Source organism: Sinocyclocheilus rhinocerous, unplaced genomic scaffold (assembly GCF_001515625.1).
Source record: "Sinocyclocheilus rhinocerous isolate Xijiao unplaced genomic scaffold, SAMN03320098_v1.1 scaffold1202, whole genome shotgun sequence".
Lineage (NCBI taxonomy): Eukaryota > Metazoa > Chordata > Actinopteri > Cypriniformes > Cyprinidae > Sinocyclocheilus > Sinocyclocheilus rhinocerous.
Genome location: NW_015657483.1, coordinates 479,685 through 501,070, shown reverse-complemented (window position 1 = coordinate 501,070; position 21,386 = coordinate 479,685). Strand labels below are relative to the sequence as shown.

General features: G+C 38.0%; 1 protein-coding gene across 1 annotated transcript in view; it reads left to right on the top strand.

Moving 5' to 3' along the window:
- Positions 1-8,443: 8,443 nt before the first annotated feature.
- LOC107721020 (receptor tyrosine-protein kinase erbB-4-like) overlaps positions 8,444-21,386 on the top strand; it is a 344,542-nt gene continuing 331,599 nt past the window's right edge. Inside the window, exon 1 of the mRNA XM_016528874.1 lies at positions 8,444-8,763. Coding sequence (XP_016384360.1) covers positions 8,685-8,763 — 79 coding nt within the window. The 5' untranslated portion in view covers positions 8,444-8,684. The remainder of the gene's footprint in view (positions 8,764-21,386) is intronic.

Genomic DNA, 21,386 nt, shown 5'->3' with positions numbered 1-21,386 from the left:
TGTTGAAACTTATTGACTGCTTTTGTTTCACTATCTGCATCAATTTCAGTGTTTTCAATAATTCATTTTTTACAAGAATTTCATATGTAGGTACAATTTCTTTCTTTCTTTATTTTCAAACATTACAGCCTTAAAAGTCTTGCGATCAAAAGATTTTTTAAGATCACAAGAAACGTACATTCGATCAAATTCCAACCTTTTGGTCGTGCAGCTCTTTGATTACATCACTTGTACTGTCTAGCCCACATAAACGTATGGTGTGACAAACTTTACCTCTTTCATTTGGCATTTTGCCGCCTTCTCCAAATGTCACAGCGACCGCTGTGTCTCCACTGTACTGTAATGAGTAGGAAGACTTTTGGTAGTAGGTAACTGTGGATAAAGTAGTGTGTGGGCTGGTATTGGTTGTCTGTGAATGGCGCGATCAGTGAGAGGTTATGGCAGGTCAGATCTGAGACACTTGAGCAAATGACACAGGCACACACAGGTTGGGTGGAGTATTATTTAAAAGCAATTGTTTCTGCCCTGACAGGAGGATCCAGATGTCGTACTGTCAGCAGCACATCGTGATTTCAAACATTTGAGGAGGGATTTTTTGAGGAGGCATGGCAAGAGACGGATATGTTAATCCGAGCCCAAAAAACATAAAATATGAAGCAATTAATTGTTTAAACACTGTTTAAAGGAGACCCCATTTTTATTTAAGATTCTACAAAGATAATAATAAAGATAGTGACTATGATAGCCTACTTGATCTGACTTGGAAGTGACAGATGGATAGAGCAATCAACACACATGCATGGCATGGGTTACACATACACACAACCACCTATTAGGCCTCCTGAGGCCTTGCATTATAGTAGTGATGTTTGATTCGAATGAATTGTTGTTTTAAGGCTATTCATGTTAATGATTCACTTGAACAATATACAAAAGATTTGTGCACTTTAAAGGCACAGTATGTAATTTTCGCCGCTAGAGGGCGTGTATTCAAAATAAATAAAGAGACAAAGGCGTAGTTTGATGACGCTGTGACTGAGTGTGGAATCATGGGAGTTGTGGTCTTCATCCCCACAGCCGATGCAATCCGACGGGACTCGGGCAGAAATCATGTTCATGGATGAGCTAATGATTTATTAACGTATTAGAATGAAGCATGGTGAGGCTGAAAGCCGTCGAAGCGAAACGAGGCCGCTGAACGAGCGTGACACACGGCTCGAAAGCAGCTGAGCTTTTATTATGCCACAGTCGACCGCTTCCGCTCCTTCCGGTCGTGCGTATGTGGGAAAAAAAGCAGAGCTGGTTTATCATACTAGATCAGCGTCGGCGCCACGGGGGGGCCCGGCCCGGCCACCTCGGTCACTGTGCCCCCTCACCTCTGGTGCCGTCTCTGTAGTGGGCGCCCTGATTTTAGTCGGTGAGGCAAGGTACTGCCCCAGGAAGGTCTCCCAGGCTGTTAAATACACAGATTAAAAGCATTTCGGTTCGTTCTTAGCAAAACATTTTTTTTTTGTTCAGGTTATGCAGAGCGAAATAAGAACGGTGCTGCATTTAGAAAGAATTCTTATTAACTTTGCTATTATTCTTGAATTTTCAAACTGCTAACACTTTGCACTTTGGAATTATGCCTTTACTGTATGACCAAAAATTACGGAGTAGTCTATTTTATGTTTCAGCTGTTTGACCGCGCCGGCGCCTCACGCACACACTAATGCCGAGTTCACACTGCACGATTTTCAAAGTCGTCGGATCGCCATTGTTTTCACACTGCGTGACTATCTGGGGTAGCATTCAGTTGCTGCTGTGTTCACATTGCACGATGGATCGGCGACAGGGGGTTTCACACTGCATGACTTCACAATAGGAAGAATCGCTGACAGCTCTGTCTGGTCCGCAAACTACGTTTCACAACAAAACACACGAGAGAAATGATAAGGAAATAACGCCAGAACCCGCGTGCGTCAGACCGGACTTCTCCAGCGAGGATAATTCACACTGCGTGATTGTCACTCGCATGAACGAGCACCGATTTGCCTCCGATTTGAGGCATTTGTCGGCGATTTCGCAAAACCTGTCGGCGAGTGAAAAATCGGGCTAATATCGTGCAGTGTGAACTCGGCATAAGCTAGCCTACTATATTCATTGGAAACAGCGCAGCCGTTCACCGTGCCATTCGGCGTGAGACCCGGTGGGGTCCACTGTGGCATATTTTTGCTCATTATGATATTTTTCCATCCATACTGGAACGCGCGTGAACTACAAAGCCTATTTACCTAATAAGGCTAATAGTTTAGCTTCAGCTACATAGCTTCAGCTACATCGCGAATATGTTTTCTACAAAACAAAATCGAGGAATCGAGGGGTTATGACGTCATTGGCAGGCGACACAATGACACTATAGACACGGTCCCTGTCACTAGTTAAAATTGCTTATTTCTAATTTTAATATATAACACTGTTCTAGTGGTTTTTGGATATTTTAATTAAAAAAATCTAACATATTGTGCCTTTAACCTGTTAGGAAGGAAGGAGGAAAACCATCAGGTAGAAACAAACTGATAATTGAGCATGATCAATTTGGTTAAAATATATAGTGCTAAATATAAAATACAACAGCAATTTTTCTACTAAAATAAATGGCATTGACCTCGTGGATTCAAAAGATTTACTGATTTACTGAAACGAGCTATCCGAACTAACCGGTTCGCATAGAAGGAGGACAAGCGAATCACAATCCAGTATGAAAATAGACGTTAGAAAGAAGACCAATCACAATATAGTTTGGGAATATTCCGATGACGTCACCTGCGTCGGCTACTGTTTGAATGGTGAGTTTTTATGTTTAGTCAGCTGGCGATTTTTAAACTTTAATCTTTCATTTTCCTGAAATTTGTAGCGTCTGTTAAACGTAAAATAGCGCATTTAAGACTTGATAAATTGCAGAGGCTTGATACTCAGGGTTTGAGGTAAAATAAACCCCAAACCAGATTATTTGACTGACTCACTACACATAGTGCAGATAGTAAACGAACCGAGTTCACTTGAGTTTCAGGTGTTGAATCGTATGGCCTTGGAGTCCCATTCACACGTGAGTCAGTGTTGAATGTTATAGCTCATTCCCTCTCTCTGCTTTCGATGATGACGATAAGTTCATAAATAATGACAATAATAAAATAAAAGAACAGTTGATTTGTGGTGAACATGCAGTATGAAGACTGTGGTTTGTATGTGCTGTTAGCTGGTAACTCAGACCGTTTCTTCAACCACGGCCTCCACTTCGAGGAACTGACTGTATGAGCATGACTGTAAGTTTCTTTCTGTGACCATGGGCCTTTCATCACAACAGAGGTAGGTTGAAAAATTAGGAAATTGTGTAGACTCTGGATGCTGCTGGTGGTTAAGTGGTGGGAGTGACTTAATTGTGTGATAGTGGAAAGTCTTCGTGTACAGAAACGACACTTGTGCATGGACAAAATCACTCATGCACACGTGCAAACGTACTCACGCTTACAAATACATACCCATACATACAGAGTCAAGCTTGTGATCCCGTTTGTACATACAGACACATACGAGAGCGTTCACACATGATGAACATGGTGTTAACCTCATGCTCTATCAGTACAGAAATAGTGATAGCTGTGAATGTGAACCATCAGGTCCATATACCCCGAGCCACTCGAGACCGCAGGACTGCACTCTTGTCTTTTTATAGAGACTCAGAGCAGGTTTCTCAGACCTTTTATCTGTGAGAAATAGATATGTGCATGACTTTTCAGTGGCCCTCTTTACCCTAATGTCAAAGCAACTGGTGTAGCCTAATTATGTAACAAGCTGGAATTGAACTTTCGGTGTTTACTTGTCTCTGTCTTTTGCATTGTACAATTTGTGTCTGCTCAAAATGCAGAGTGCATGTTTTCACACCAGCTGAAGCCATGTACAAAACACTCCGTTTACCCAAGACTGATGCTGCCTCCAAGTGGCATAAGCTTTTTTTTTTGGTTTGTTTTGTTTTCTGTTCTTGTTAAATATTAGTCTCCGGCTTTCTTCGTTCGTTTTTTCCCCCCATTACCAAACTAGTGGAATGTTTTGTTCCCAAGTGTCCAGCAGATGTCATCATTTCACAAAACAATATGGAAGTACACAGTGTTTTGAAGGAACATCTAAAAAGACAGTTCTGTCAGTATTTACTCACTCTCATACAAAAAATAAAGGCTCCAAAAGGGAGTTTTCACAGCAATGGCATAGAAGAACCATTTTTTTTTGGTGGGGACGTGGTCTGTTAAGGGGAAGGGGTATAAAATAGAATTGGGATTGGGCCTTAAATTAACAAGCAGAAGCGGTTTTGGAGAAGGCGTACGAATCATTACAATTATATTTCATCAGTCTGTTTGCCTATGATTCCGTTCTCTGTTCAAGTAATTTAAAACCCAATTGACAACATCTTCACACAGGCTGCCATTATTAATCAGCTCTTAGCTAAACCAAAGACTCTCTCACTCTCTTATTCCCACAGCAATACATTCATACATCTCTGTATGTCTTTTTGTGGGTAAATGTTTGTTATGAATGGCCTGAGCAGATGAAAACAGCGAGAACCTGAGTCAGAAAACTCTCGCAATGAGATGGTAGCAGAGAGCATTCACCGAATGGAAAACAATTACACAGTCACTGAATCCTCTTCTTAGATCTGATGAGGGTGGTTAGTGATGGCAGTGGCCACGTAATGGTGTGTGTGTAATTCGGTAATGCTTCTCATTGCTCAGCGACTCCAGATCTAAGCTGCCTAAAGACGACAATTTGTCAATTGACTCCGGGCCATTAAAAAAGGAACAGATCATCAAACTTTAAAGCAGATTTAGATTACTGAATGCAGACTCATTCAAAAAAGCATAATTATGTCATAAGTTGGTAATTTGTACATTGTGATGTATTGATCTCGATTATGGCCTGAGATAGTAAATTTAATTCTGTGTCATTCAGCTCAGTTATTTTCTCAAAAATTGATCATTTCGAGGGGTGAGAACCAGAAGGGCGTAAGTGACATTTTTGGTGAAATAGAGATATATATATATATATATATATATATATGAAAGCTCTTAATGAGCTCTTTCTACTGGCAAAAGTACTGTCATCCATGAGTGTACAAATTTTTATTATAAACAATTGAAATCAGTACACAAAGTCAGATCAAACTATGGTAAGATTTTTGTTTTGGCTCTCCTGTAAAGTTGGTGAAATGTCACTTACGCCTTTCTGGTTCTCACCCCTCGATTTGTTCTCCGCAGTTCATCGTAGACCGATTCAGTTCAGTTAAAGAGTCAAATGTTTGTTCAGACAGGAAATTAAACACAACCATAGTACTCTATTGAGTTTACTAGATGGACTAGATTTACTAGAAGGAGTAGTTCATCCAAAAATAAAAATTTGCTGAAAGTTTACTCGCCTTCAGGTCATCCAAGATCACTTGATCATCTGCAGTGAATGGGTGCTGTCAGATAATCCTCAAGTAATCCACACCACTCCAGTCCATCAATTAACATCTTGTGAAGTAAGAAACAAATTCATCATTAAAAAGTTTTTAACTTTAAACCGTCATTTCAGGCCAAAATAACCAGTCCATAATCCATAATAATGTGTCCAGTGAAAAAGTCCCTGTTGTCCTCTCACATCAAAATCCACTGACCTAATTATTTAGAATTGTTGTAAATGGTGATTGATCTGTGCATATTTCTCTCCTGATTCAGACGAGACAACATTTTACTGGAGAAAGCAATATTATGGATAGAGGACTCGTATTTAAGCCAGAAGTAACAGCTTGAAGCTGAAAACATCTTGATGGATCTGTTTATTACAAACACGCAGCTTTGGCTTCACAGAATATTAATCAATGGACCGGAGTCGTGTGTACAGCTTGTGGATTATTGCAATGTTTTTATCAGCTGTATGAACTCTCATTTTGACGGCACCCATTCACTGTAGAGGATCAATTGGTGAGCAAAGTGATGTAATGCTAAATTTCTTGAAATCTGTTTCGATAAAGAAAAAAAAACTCATCTTGAATGGCCTGAGGGTGAGTTAAATTTCAGTAAATTAAATTTTTTGGGTGAACTATTCCTTTAAAGAGTGAAATGTTTGTTCAGACAGGAAATTAAATGCATACATATTTCTATATGGAGTTTACTCGATAAGATAACCCCGCTTCATGTGCAGCCTATATTTAAAGGACATGATGTTTTATGTGATGCAATGAGTTTTTACATAGATTGATACTTTAATAGGACTGCTTTTTTTGCTTTTATAACTAACACCTGTGTTATTATTTCAGTTCAGTTTGTACCTGAACCATGTAGCCATAATACAGTCTGATATAATCTCTAGTGATTCTGATGGTCTGTCAGGAAATAGTATTTCCAGAATGTAAATCATTTAAGTTTTTCCCGAAATTAACTAGCCCAATTCTCTGGTGCACGCTGCTGTTGGTCTTTTGTGGCAGGCTGTTGAGCGTCGATGCCGTTTGAATGCAGGAAGTGTAATGGGAGATAGCAGGGGAGAGAAGGACACTGGGTGGAAATAAGCTCTGCCTAGTTTGATAAAGCCGCTTCATTACTTGGATATTGTGTCTGGAATCATTATGCACTGAAGGGCCTCTGGAGGCTCAGGTTTTATTGGCGGTCCTTGCACAGCTAACTCTCATCCATTAAACAAATCATGGAGTCATGTATTAGATAAGCTCTACACCCGACATCAAGGGTGTTTTTGCCAACCAGCGGAACCTCTGCTATTCACTCTCCTAATCCGGAGAATGAATTATGCGATTGAGAGCATCTGGAAGATATTGTCATACATACCATTCTGAGAGATTTATTAAAGAAACAAAAAAGCCCATTCGAATATTTTGTCGCTTAATTGTGTTGTTTGGGCTTGAGCTGACAAATAAGAACAGGAAAGTGTCTTGTTAAGTGACAGCCGGTGTTTTAAAAACTTAGTTACTTCTTTAAAAGAGCTTGTCGTCAACATATAATGATAAGAAGGAGAAAAAGCCAATGTCATTTGCTGGGCTGGATGCTTGGGTGGAAACAGCTTGATCTCCTGCTGGCTCTGACCCTCGGTAACCCCAGAGGTGTGGTTAGGACTCCCTCCTGTGGTGAAGGGTCAGAACTACAGTAACTATGCAGCTACGCCACACACCAGCAGAATGAACTGTCAAACTGACTCCATCAGAAATGTGAAAAGCATTTACAGAAAAGTATGAAAAGAGTTTACAGGAATAAGGGTGCAGTGAAAATGAAAGTGCATAAGATATTTTAGGTCGACCAGTTCCTGGTTTCTTGTAATCACCACACAGCGTGATTATATAAAATTGATAAAATCAGCATATATATATATATTCATTATAATTAATGAGCTTTTTGGTTAATATTTAATTCTATCTATATGAACCTGTATGTATGTGTATATATGTATACATATATATATATATATATATAGACATACACGCACTGCGTGTTATACGTACACACACACACATTTTTATGATGTGTATGTATACATTTGTGGACTAGATATAATGTTTCAGTTTTGTACAAACCTTCGTAGATATGTAATATTAACAAATTTATATTTAGGAGCACTAAAACATTTGCAGTTTTAGTCAAAAGCAAAATAATAGATTATCCAAACTTTGGTATTGTGTCTTTCTTTTGTTCTTGAGAAGTGTGGCTGTGTAACCAGTTTATATGAGGGTGTGTGTGAAGCATACCAGATGTTTTACTGTATTATTGCATCTGACTGTCCTCGTCTTTGATAGCAAGATTGTTATTTCCAGCTCTTGAGGAGTCATTAAATCTTTAAAAGTCAGGGAAACTTCTGTAGTCCTATGTATGATTATGCTTAAGTTCGGCACTAAAATATTTAATTAAGTAGATATTTGCTCTTTTTGAGTGCAAGGACTATACATTGTGATTTTTATAAAAATCAGTACAGTAATCCAAAAAAAGTAATGGAAAAAGAATGTAGATTCATTGAAGCCTGACATTAAAAGATTTACGAACATCAAGTTTGTATGGTCTATACCATATTCAGAAATTAAGAAATCGTGTGTTTTATACGCACATAGCTTTCTGTAATCCACTTTTACAAAAAAGTCTGAGGTGGTACCATGGTGCTGTGATGGTAACCCGTGGAAGTACTATACTTTTTGATATTTTTTAAAGTGTACTACACACAAATTCTGTATGAGCTTTATTCGAAATAACGACGTCATGCGTTCTCTGACAATTCATGATAGGAAGTGTTTTTAAACCTCCTGAAATTTGAACAAACGCCCTGTTAAAGAAGACGCCGTATGCAGAACAAGACAGGTGTATTTAGAAGCGAGCGCCTCTTGAGCCAATCAAAAACGTATGCTCGCAGCGCTGAAGAGCGTCTGAAGAGAGTAATGGCATGAGCCTTGCGTCGAGATCCCGTCAAAGCACTATACAGCGAATTTCTCGCACCTGAACTTTTACACTTTCCTGAGGACTATTTTACCATTTAAACGGGACGTCTTTTTACGTTATTTACTCTGACACGCAACAGCAGCACTTAAGAAGTCACTCCACCGCAGTTGCGTTCCTGTCTTAAGACATTTAAAATAAAAGGATATGGTGTTGGACATGTGAAATACACGGGCAACTTCAAACATGAAGCTGGCATCTTCTCTGTGTTGCCTCGGGTTTCTTCTCACTTCTGTGGCGGTCCGTCTGAGCGACTCGCAGCAAGGTGAGTAAACGACTGACCATCGTCTCGTGCGCAAAGGTGTTTATGCGTCTCGTGCACGCACCTCTGCTTACTTTTTGTGGAAGCTTCTCGCAGTACCCATCCTCTGGTGCGAGGAACCATTTTGGTGCCTGTTAATCTCTCTTAACAATAAAATCCTGAAGCATACGTGCGTTATTGTGATGGTAAATGAGTGCCTTTCATTCACCACCACAATGATGCATAGATTTCATGCATAGAGTCTCTATGTGCGCTGGTGTGAAATAGGCTGGCATACAGTTGGAGCAGTGGCACTGATAGCGCAGAATGGCACTGTTGAAGTGGCACTGAAAGGGGCATTCAAGTCTCACTGGACGTTTGTTTTGTCATTCTCAGCCCGTACACTGTTTGAGAAAGAGTTTGAGTGGTCATTGCTTCCCATGCATGTGAAAAGTCACTTCTGTTGCCTTGAGTCGAACCTCTGGTGCGTGTGACTGCTTTATAGTTGACTTTTCGGGGGCTGAAAAGAAAACGTAAACTTGAAATGTCAGCGTGCAATCAGATGCACCATATTTCATTTCTTACCCTTTACATTTTTCAATGTAGACATGCAAAAACACTGTTTTATGTAAGCTGTTTTATTGTGTCATTTTAGTGGGAACTTATGGTCTGTTTCGAATGTGTTTTTATTGAAAAGTTTACTCAACTAAACGGACTCCCTGTGTTTGAAAGGTAAACAGCTTTATAGGAAAATATGTTTTATGACTTTAGAATAAACTGAACACACACCAATGTGGTGTTCAGATCTCCACATGGTGGTAGTATATGAACCGAGATAGTCTGAATCACAAATCTCTCTCTCTCTCTGTACTTTATTGGCATTATAGTTTTTCTTATGTATATGCATGCAAATAATCTAAAATCCAATATATAATATGACGTTAAAAACAGTGTTATTAAAACAATAGATGCAGTAATATAAAATAAAATGCATACACACTCTCTCTCTCGCTCTCACACACTCACACTCACAAACACACACACACACACGCAAGCACATCCATTGATAAATAGTCATCGTGATTTAATTTTCAAACGTAGATCCATCCACAATAGGTAAATTCATCAATATATGAAACCTCAATATCGATTTAGTAGTATAAATGATGCTCTAGCCACCGATCCTCTATCACAGTCGAGCTGAACTGACCTCATTAAATGAATCCAAGAAAACTTTATACGCCATTTGATGAATTTGAAAACCTTGAAACTATTTAAAAGGATTCTCTTGTGTCTTTATGCGCGGTTTGCGTTGTTCGTTTTCACCTCTAATCAGTTATTTTTTTTACGATTAGACACACTGAATATTAACGAGCGGGTAAAATCAAGCCATTTCAGATGACTAATCGAAAGCAGGTAAAGAGCACGAACTAATCAGGTCTTATGGTTCGTTACTGATCTCAGTGTCATTGGCAAAGGCACGCGCTCCTGCGCTCCGCTGCGCTGCCGGAGGAGACAAGATGCTGATCATCCAATTGTTATTTTAGATTAAATAAATTAAAAAGCCTGAAGGGAGAGCGATTTTAATGGGTTTACAGGTAAAACAACAACAAAAACACCATTGTAGGATATTCTGCAACGTTACAGTAGTTAAAAGTAAATAAATAACACATTTATTTCGAAAAGAAATGGTATAGTGTATAGCTCCGGATTGTTTTCTTTTGCTTGCAACAGTAGCAGAAACTCTTTTGTGTTGAAAAGTCTTTTTAAGTTTCAGAAGAACTGTTTTGAAGGTGCAGGTGTGAAGAACATTAACATTAACCTTAACAAAAACAACAACCATTTTAACTGAAATTGTTTTACACTGAACAATTGTTGGGTAGTTCAAAATGTTCTGTAGTGGTTTGACATGTCACGACAAGGCTGCATTTTAAAAGAACACGTGAAGGTAAAAATATAATTAAAAGTGATTAAAAGAAGTTTGGCATATGACATATAATTTTCATATGCATGAGAGTTTTAGCCTATAAACTGAAGCATGTCAGTTTTAACTATACCCAAATATAATAAAGTATAAGTAAGTCTAAAAACAGTCTATAATTGCATAAATACATAGTTGAATAGTATGGATAAATACAATATTTAATGTTAAATATATATATATATATAATTAAAATCATGTACTCTTGTTTTGGTCAATCATATGTTCATTTTCGGTAGTTGCTGTTTCTCATCAGTTGCAGGTTGTAATATGTGCAAATCTTGAAGTGTGTCCTTCTGTTGATTGCAGAGTTAATGAAAGGCTTAATGATTATGATGATGATTATGATGATGAGAGATCTGACCACTGCAGTGTGCTGTTGTTTAATTGGCTGTATTACTCATCATTGTGGTCTGTATCGATTATCGCTTCAGTCTGTCTGAAGATGGCTGTGAATTTAAATCAGTTTCTTCCATGACATTTAGGAGCCGTGCCAGTAGCAAGACTTGTGGGGAATAGGAACACAAATATCAGTTTGTTAATCGGCTTAGTTTTGGATTAAGTCCCGTCGGTGAGACTGGTTGCTGATGAAAATTAATCGTTCAGCAATTTAACTCTCCTTCTCTCTATCTGATCTTTTTCTTGGATCGATTCCCTGTTACAATGGAGCTGTGTAACAAGCATGAGAAGTGAATAATATAGTGTACACTAGTTCCTCTGTATATAATACTCTTAATATTGAGAAAAAAATCCTTAAATTTGAGCCAAACTGAACTAGATTAACACCATTTTAGGTGTTAATTTTTTTTTAATGTAGATTGCATAAAAACCTTGCTTTGAAAAAGTGCATGTTTAAATCAAGGAAAGACATTAAGTTAAATATAATTCTAAATGTAACTAATAAAGATTTTTTTAACCAAAAAAAAAAATTTTTTTTTAAATATTTTTTCAAGCCTTTCTGTTTATTTGTTTATTTGTTTGTTAGTATTTATTTGTGAATGTAAATATTCAGATTTTGATGACTGTGGGAAAGTAAGTTTTCTTACCTCACCTCCGTCTATTCTGATCAGGCCTCTCGAGGTTTCATACAAGCTTTTGATTGACAGGTCCCATATGAGGCCAAAGTATCCCACGGGAATCTTCTCTCCTTTTCCCTTGCTTTCTGGAAAAGTTTCACCACTCTATTAAATACATTTTGAGTTTGCTGTCTTTCCCTAATGGAATGCTTTTTAATCGCTGCTTTTTTAACACTGTTGTTTACTCAAATCTTTTTTTTTTAATACTTTATAAAATGTAACTCCGTCTGTGGCTTATGATATGACAGACTTGTTTGTAAAGCATTGCATATTTATTTCCAGGCAGCCACATCTCAAGTTCACAGTACATGTAAATGTTTACACGGTGTGGCACAGACAGGAAGCCCGCCCTATCAACAAAGAAGGGTAAAGTATTTACTTTTATCGTGGCAGTCGAAGCACAGCATCACTCGCTCCCTTTTTATTTCGTCAAAATGAGAGGCCACAGTGCTACAAATGCCTGCCCACACAGCAATAACCCATTGTCTCACAAAGCCCATTTATTCAGTTTTTCTCCATCTTGGTCCAAGAAAGGCAGTCTGACCTCTGAGTCCATGTGTCTCAATGGGAAGAAAAGCAGCCTTTGATTCTGTTAGGAGCGCCAACTCCTGCCAAGCGAAGGCGGGTCCTTGCGCAGCATGTTGCTCTCTGCTCTGGCTCTGAGTGTGTCTCTCTCTCCCACTGGAGCTGCACTGACTGACTGCTGCTGCTGCTGTACATGCGCTGCCTCATCCTTCCAGAGGCTAATGGGAATTTGATGATTTGTTTGAGGATTTGATCATGGTAGACCTGCTACAGGCTCAAACCGCATTGCTTATTCGTTCTGTCACTTTCTCTCTATCTCTTGTCATAGATTTCTACACTGATTTAACCAACAAAAGCTGCCCTCTGGCTCCTTTGACAGATTTTTATGAGGCACAAGGATCATACCTAGATGGTAATGTCTTCTTAAAGGAATAGTTCACCCAAAAAGAAACATCTTGTCACATTTACTTTCATTGTATATAGAAACAGAGATTTTTCTTTCGTGTTGCACAGTGAGAGAAACATGAACGTAAATAAACGATGACAGAATTGTGATTTTTGGGTGAACTATACTTTTAAAAATTCTCTAGCAAGATTACTTTTTATGGTGTTCGTCTTGTTCACACAGGATGTGTTGCATTAAATATCTAGATCAGCTGGAACTGACATATGGAGGCACATGCACATTTTTAGATATATTATTACTGTTGCTGCCCAACATTAACACTAAATTTGCTCTTCCATATATAATTATGTAAACATAGAACATATGTAACACACATTTATATGCATGCTTCTCTATTTATAAATATACAAACAAAACTAACTTTACCCAGTTTTACCCTGGTGTGAGGTGCTAAAAAAAAAAAAAACTCTGTGAGATTTGATGTAATGGCCGGTAATGTTCATCTGACAGATGTACAAAGACCAACAATTACAAAATTGCCAAAAAGTAAATACAAAATAAGCTAGAACACATCCTGTGTACTCCCATCAAACTACTTTTTTTTTTCTCTCAGCATCTAGAATTAATTAAATTACATGGCCTTTTAGCAGTTACTACGCAGAATTGTGTTACAGTTAGTGCCAGCAAGAAGTGTGAAATGCCTTTATAAAGCATGCAGCTTAACACTTACAGATAACGCACAGTGTCCATAAAGGAGAGATACAGAAGGAGAGAGAAAATAATGGAGAATGTGTTTATATTGTGGCCTTTCTTGTGTTAATTTATATTCACGTGCTGTGTTTACAATCTTCTATTGCTTCGACACATTACTGAACTGCTATCAGTATTCATACATGCAGTGTTTGACCATGGGTAAAAGGACATGGCAACTCATGTGTAATTCATAATGCAAAATTGTTTGCAGACAAAATGTTCATTCTGACAATAGCTTTTCCCATACGCTGAGTATCTAAGAGAATCACATCAGACAGAAGTCGGCTATTTTCCTTTCTAGGTCAGTTACACGGTAAGTCAGAAGTTCAAATCATTTAACCTCGGACTGCACAGCTCTGCTGGCTAGGGATGCTTTCTCTTTATCTAGTACAGCAGTAATTGCCAGATCGACCCCATGTAGCTGTTTTCTTGATTCCCATCTTCACAAGTTCAGCAGTGATGTATTGAAACAAGAGCAATCTCAGCTTGAAGAGAATGTGCTGGAATCGAACTATTTTGAGCTAAGAGAGGCAGTAGAATGATTACAGCATGACAACACCTTCTGTATGTTTTTGGGCATTTCTTTGTACCTTTTGATTTCCTCTGTGCCCAAAAATGTTTCTTCTGAAAATCCAAAATATCCTTTTCTGCTAAGAAAGTGAAGCCCAGTTTACACTAGTGCATTTTCGTTTTAAAACATGACTTTTGCTACAGTTACCCCTGTCGTTTACACTACCCGGTGTTTTCAACCCTCAAACAAGTTCAGCAGTGATGTATTGAAACAAGAGCAATCTCAGCTTGAAGAGAATGTGCTGGAATCGAACTATTTTGAGCTAAGAGAGGCAGTAGAATGATTACAGCATGACAACACCTTCTGTATGTTTTTGGGCATTTCTTTGTACCTTTTGATTTCCTCTGTGCCCAAAAATGTTTCTTCTGAAAATCCAAAATATCCTTTTCTGCTAAGAAAGTGAAGCCCAGTTTACACTAGTGCATTTTCGTTTTAAAACATGACTTTTGCTACAGTTACCCCTGTCGTTTACACTACCCGGCGTTTTCAACCCTCAAAAACGGAGACTTTCGAAAACGCTGCAGACCCCGTTTTAGTTTGAACACTCTGGGGGTGCGTTTCAGTGTAAACGGATCAAAACGGAGACTTTTTGGCGCGGCTGCCCACATACGCTCTGCGTATCCTTGACGACCGTGTAAACAATAACATCATGCTCATTTTGTACCTGCATGAATGGTCATGTGATATGCGTTTTCGGTTGTTTAGTGTGGACGGAGAATGTTTCTGAAACGCAATGAAAATGCCAGTGTAGATGAGGAACGGTTTCATTTTAAAATGTCGTTTTAAAACGAAAACGCACTAGTGTAAACAAGGCCTGAGAGTACGGCACTGTTCAGAGTTCAGTGCAGGTAAAGCTCAATCAAAGTGCTTGTGGTATAATTTTGATTACAACAACAACAACAAGATATATATATTTCTTTAAAAATAATACAGAGTATGGTGAGGCACAAGTAAATGGGGCCAATTTATAAGGGTCATAAAAGCAGAATTTTAGCACTTACATTAATTCTGCTAAAACTTATTTGAAGTGTAAAGCGGTTTAAATCATCATTTTAGAGTCATTTTATGGTGTTGTAAAATTGGATATAACTACACAGAAAAGGTTTGTTAGGGAATTTTCACTGTAATTTGCTTTTTTTTTTTTGAAGGACAAGTGCAAATTATTTTTTGTGACAGTCAATATTGCGACACAAGTGCTGTCGATTGAGACTTGTGTTGAACCTTTGTTTGTTTTATTGTATGAAAGTATGACTAGTTTGTTTGGGGGAAAAAGCCAACATGATTTTGGGAGGTTGTCATGAAGTTGCTAGGGTATTCTGAGTGGTTGCTAGGTGGCCCAAGTCACAGTGATCCCTTCATATGGCTCTGGTCTTTACTTCAATGTCAATGGGATTTTTTTTCCCCCCACTTGTTTTATCGTCCACCATGCAAAATTTGCAATACAGTTGCTTTAAAACTGAATATCTTCTTGACAAACCACACAATTTAGGTCTCATTCATGTCTGCGGCAATAAACAAGTTAAAAAGTGCCAAAAGTCGTAGCCAACACTGCTGTTGATATAATTTAACATTCCAGCTAATCATTAGCTCCAATTTTCAGATTTTCAGACTGTAGATTTTGTCCATTTCAGCCGAGTCAGAGTTTAGATGAACAGTCAAGTTTAATAATAGTTCTGTTCACATTTAAGTGACAAGGGTGAAAGAGTGACAGCCAAGCAGGCAATAAACAGCGCAACGCCAATCAGCGGCAAACAGCCACTCGCTATTGTTTCACGCAAACTCAAGTTCCACCTCTCCGCACTGACAAAATTCATAACGTTCAGTGCTCTGACTCATTATACAAAGTGCCATTCAGATGTACATGAGCTGTTCAGACGTCCGTGACTATGATGTTTGAGAGCTGCTTTTGTCCCTCTCTCCCAAAGCCAAAGACAGGCTTTGTCAGCCTACAATTAAGAACAGCAGAGGGGCTGTTAATAAGTGCCATTCTGAGGATTTTCGTCTGAGTGAGGACAGAGATGGAGAAAGCGAAACATTGGCTCTGATTGACACTGCCAATCGTTTAATACAGAGTTGTCCTGCTCTCCAGGCATCTCCCTCCATCTGCTTCAATTCTTCCTTTCAACTTCTTTCATCCCTTTTCTTGTGCATGCCACAAAAGGAAGAAATTAGTATGACAATGGATATAGGCCTAATCTTTGCTAAAACGCACTCATTACTGCAGCGCGTGGAATTAAAAGCGATTGTACGGAATTAAAGTTAATTGTGCATCCCCAATTTCTTGTCTTTTTTCCCCTTGTTGTTCCCTCTGAGGTCGCTGACAACTAAGTGAGCTGTTTCTCCTTATTTAAACCCCGCACTCCTCGCCTTTCGCTTTTTCCGAACTCCTGAATAATGAACTTAACAAATAAAAGAATAATTACAGACTCGTGTTCTTGGCTATAAACGAAATGCACCTCCCTCTAATGAGCGTTTCATGTTTTCTTTCTTGTGAGGGGCTGCTGAAGGGCCAGTTTCTCTGTATGCCTTGCACTCTTTCTCTGTAATCCTTTTTTAAAATATTCAGTGCTAATCTGCATTTACAATGTAATTACAGGAAGGCTTTGAGCCATACTGACTGTTTCAAAATGACTGTGGTATACAATTGGACTTGATCTTGAATCTTGATTTGCTAATGTGTGTGAGTAAATAACAGAGGAGCAGTCAAATATGTGGATGAATGGATTAGCGCTGAATATTTTACTGGTACATGTCTTCTTTTAATAAAGTTTATTTATGGACCCTTTTTACAGACTGCGGTGATGCATTTCTACAGTTATTAATATAGTAAAACAAGCAAAAAAAAAAGTAAATTAATTTAAAGTATTACTTTATTATGTTTAATATTTCACTGGTACATGTCTTCATTCCTTTTTCACAGACTGTGATGACACATTTGCACAGTTATTGGTAATTAGTAAAACTAGCTATTTTTATTTAATTATTTAAATTATTTTAATGGGCATTTATAACAATGTACTTTTATTTTATTACCTTGGTATTATATAATAACAATAATAATAACAATTAATAATAATAATAATACTAAAACTGCTGTATGAGTTGTTCTAAATTAATACAACGCCCGAGGAAGTGATGGAAAATGACATCTTTGAGTGCCTAGAAAAGCGCTATATAAATGTAATGAATTATTATTATTATTATTATCTTTCTTTATTCTGACTAAGGTAATCAATTTCTCAACAGTTTTTTTTTCCCTTTTTTTTTTTTTTGTTGGAAAGTCATAGAAACAGTATTATGGATTTCTTTTGAATTTGGGGGAAATGGAAATGCTGTTCCCCACTATAGAGGTTTACCCAAGTTTGATTCATTTATATTTATTATCTTATTTATTTACTTGGATAAATATATAAAGTAAGCCATTGAATCAATTAATTGTTTTTGTCTGAACCCAGTTTCACAGCTAATCAAGTACATTCCTCAATGATTCACCTTTTGGAAAGTTTTTTAATCACCATTAAGTAACCGTTCTGTTAGTTAAAATTTTCAATATTTTGTCCCATCTCTGGAATGGACAGTCAAAATGAATTTTGTAAGTACTTGATGAGTTAAAGGTGAAGTATGTAATTTCAGCACCACTAATAACACCAAATTGCAATTCTCAAACACATTTCAAACACCCCCATCTGCCAAAAACATTTAGTCCCACCCTTAACTCATGGAATTTGCTTTACAATTATTAACTTTAAAAATCTGAAAAAGATTGCAGATTTGTTTCCTGCCACTCGTGGTGCAGAGATTGCACACTTCACCTTTAATTTATTTATCTTTCTTTCACTGTTCCTCTCTCTGTTTTTTATGTCACTGCTGTATAATTAAATGTTTGTATTCCCTCTTAGGGCCAGATTTTCATTGTGCTGCACGCAGCAGACACATTTTGTCCCCACTAATGAAGCTCTTATGGATATGAGCGGTTATAGGTGATTTGGCAGCTTGTAAGGAGACATCAGGGAGAGGGGAAATAGAAGAGATGGGAAATGTGAGTGCAAATGAAAGATTTAGAGGGAAGGAAAAAGACACTGAAAAGAAAGTGCTTACGAGAAAAGTGAATGCTTATGCTATTTATGAGAGTTAAATGGAGAAACGTGAAATGAAAGTTAATGGCAAAGTGAAGAAAGAAGCAATAGTGTGATTTAAAGATTGAATAAATATAAAAATTAAATGACCAACGGTGGAAAGAGGAAAACAATGAGACTGAATCATAGGGTCAGACCAGCGTTGCGTCTACTGATCTCTAACGCTGGCCAGCAGTCTGTGCCAGTCTCTGTGGACCAGCAGTCACCTTGGTGCAGAGGAGAAATAACGTCGGCCGTAAAGGCACATAAAGCACTGAATGAGAGGAAAGGGGGAAAGGTAATTGACCTTGGCTGGCTGACTGACTGCAGGAGAGGTGAGCCATGTGCTGAGCAAAGACTGTCATTCAACTTGAGGAATAGAGAGATGCTGTCTTTGTTTGTGTCTGCTGAGTTATTTTTTTCTGTGAAAGTCTGTTTTTAGCTCAGTTGTACCTGGAAGTGATACTGAGCGATTTCCCCAATGAATGGACTTTGAAGCAAGCTCATTCTTCTATCGATAGTAGAGTTGGAAGCCGAGAACATTTTTTTTTTTCTTCTTCTTGCTTTTTAATACCCGGAACTGAATGATGTTTGGATGGCTCTCATGAGCTGGTTCTTTTTAGTGAATCAGAACCATACATTGCAGCCATTGTAGGCCAATCAATTTCTGAGTGAATGAATCTTATGAGCCAGTTCTTTTAATTGAATCATTGGTCGCACTGGTTTATAAGACTCATTCGCTGGTTGAGCTGTATGTTGTTTTTAGTCCAACTAATTCTCAAGTGAATGAATTTTATGAGCCCACTTTTCTTAGTGAATCAATGTGCAAACAATGTAGTCCAACTGATTCCTGAACAAATTACTCTCGTGAGCCTAATATTATGAGCCTCAGCTTACTTTTTTAATTGTTTGGTTTGTGAGACCTAAGTCTGTGTAGTTACTGACTGGTTTTTGCAGTGCAACCAGTGATTCAATATAGTCAGTGTACTGGACTGAATTTTATCCGCCTCTAAAAAGACTGAAAAGTAATCAGTATATTTGTGTAAACAGACGTTTTGCAAGAATTTAGCAATTAATTTCGCAATCATTTTGAAATGGAATTGCATGTGTGTTTTTCCAAACAGTTTTTCCTCAAAACTACAGAAAGAAATGTTAATGGAACCACATTTAGAAAACAGAATGTAATATTAGATTCTTTAAAATTCCTATGCCTAGTATAAGGTGATTCAGTAGAGTAGAAAATGAAGGGCAGCACTGCAGGGTTTAGTAGGACTTTGGGCTTTGCATAGCAATTTTGTTGCAATGTCATCTCTGTTGAGTTTTGCCTTCTGTGACTATTTACTGTGGACAGTGGTGCTTAATCTAGGAGGTCTGCTGGTGACCTGGCTATAGATTTAATGGTTTGTTACACACTTGTACACACGTACACATGACTGAGACTGAAACTTGCTCTGTAAATGCTTCATGCTGAGGTGTCTGCTGGTTGAATGTCCCCTGCTTCCCGATACACATGCATAAAGACACATTAAACCCCCCAGCAAGGTGAACGGAATGCTGATGCAGGATCATTTTGAAATATGGAGGGAGGGAGACAGCAAACATAGAGAGAGGCGAGGGAAGAGGATCTCTAATTTTAGCCGCAAAGACTTGAAGGCCAGATATTCGCTTCTTTCTTTTTTCGTTCCCTTTTTTTGGCATGGGGTTGAGTGAAAGGAGCATGGGTACGATTCCCAGGAGTGCTGGGTAAAGCAGCCGCTATCAGAGAGGCTGGACAGCCCAATTAATCAGAACTCACTCTGGGGAGCCACAAGCCTCTGACAGGGACGTTTTATTCTGGCATGCCACCGGACACCCAAAGTCTGTCATTTACACAACCACTGCGTGCTGCTCACTTTTTCGGTCTCTATCACACACCGCTGCTCCATCTTTTCTCCCTCTAAACTCACCGCTGGCACACCCCAGGGATGCCCGAAGGATTGTGATCTGTGGTACACAGAAGAACAATATGCCATGCAAAAGTTATGAGTCATGCCACCTACTGTACGGCATTCACATCCTATGCAAAACACTTCAGATGAATTATTTATTATTATTGTTATTTAGACAGGTAAGTTGCATACTGGTATGTCTACTCGTATCATAATTGACTTATTTACTGATTTACTCAATCAGCAAAATCCTACGTTTCAACCTTCTGTCAAAAGCCATCATATCAGACCTCATCAATAATGACAGTACCAACATGAACATTTTTGGAACTTGGGATAAAATCTGTCGGACAGTCCACCTTGTACATAAGTTTAAAAGTCGATTTTTTTTGGTGACTTTTGTCTGGTTTAACACACTACTATTAAAAAAAAAAATAGTAGTGACTACTATTAAGGTCTTTTTCGTTGTTTTTTTTTAAAGAAATTAAATTGATTAAAAGTGACAGTAAAGACTTTTACGTTGTTACAAAATATTTCTGTTTCAAATAAATACTGTTCTTTTGAAGTTTCTTTTCAGTCCTGAAAAAAATGTTTCCGTTTCCACAAAAATATTTACCAACACAAGTGTTTTCAACATTGATAAGAAATGTAGCTTGAGCACCAAATCAGCATATTAGAATGATTTCCGGAGTAATGACTGCTGAAAATTCAGCTTTGCCATCACACGAATAAGTTTTAAAATATATTAAAATATATATTTTCATTTAAAGTAACTAATTTAATGCTTCACAATATTACTGTTGTTACTGCATTTTTGATCAAATAAATGAGCCTTGGTGAGCATAAGAAACTTTTTTTCACCTCAAACTTTTGAATGGTAATTTATATGGATATAAATGTTATTAAAAAGAGTTCAGAATAGTAACTAGTGAATGGCTGGAGACTGTGCACAGCCGTTGAGATAACTGGAAATGCTAATGGATATAGCTTTCTCCAGGTACTGAAGACCTACTTGATTAAGCTTTGGATTTGAGTTGGAGAAACTTATCGTAGACCAGCTGTTACAGTTACAAATTTGTATTTTTTCCCCAGAGCAGTAATCAGAAGCTGTAGGCAGTGGATTGAGTGAGATAATTCCACCCCGAATCGCTAGGATTTGCATTTAACTACACACAACATGCCCATGGCCAAAGGAAGAATTCTGTTCCGCACATACTATGTTTAAGGTCCTTATGAATGACTAAATGCATATTTAGTCATTTAAACTAAATATGCATTTTATATATATATAT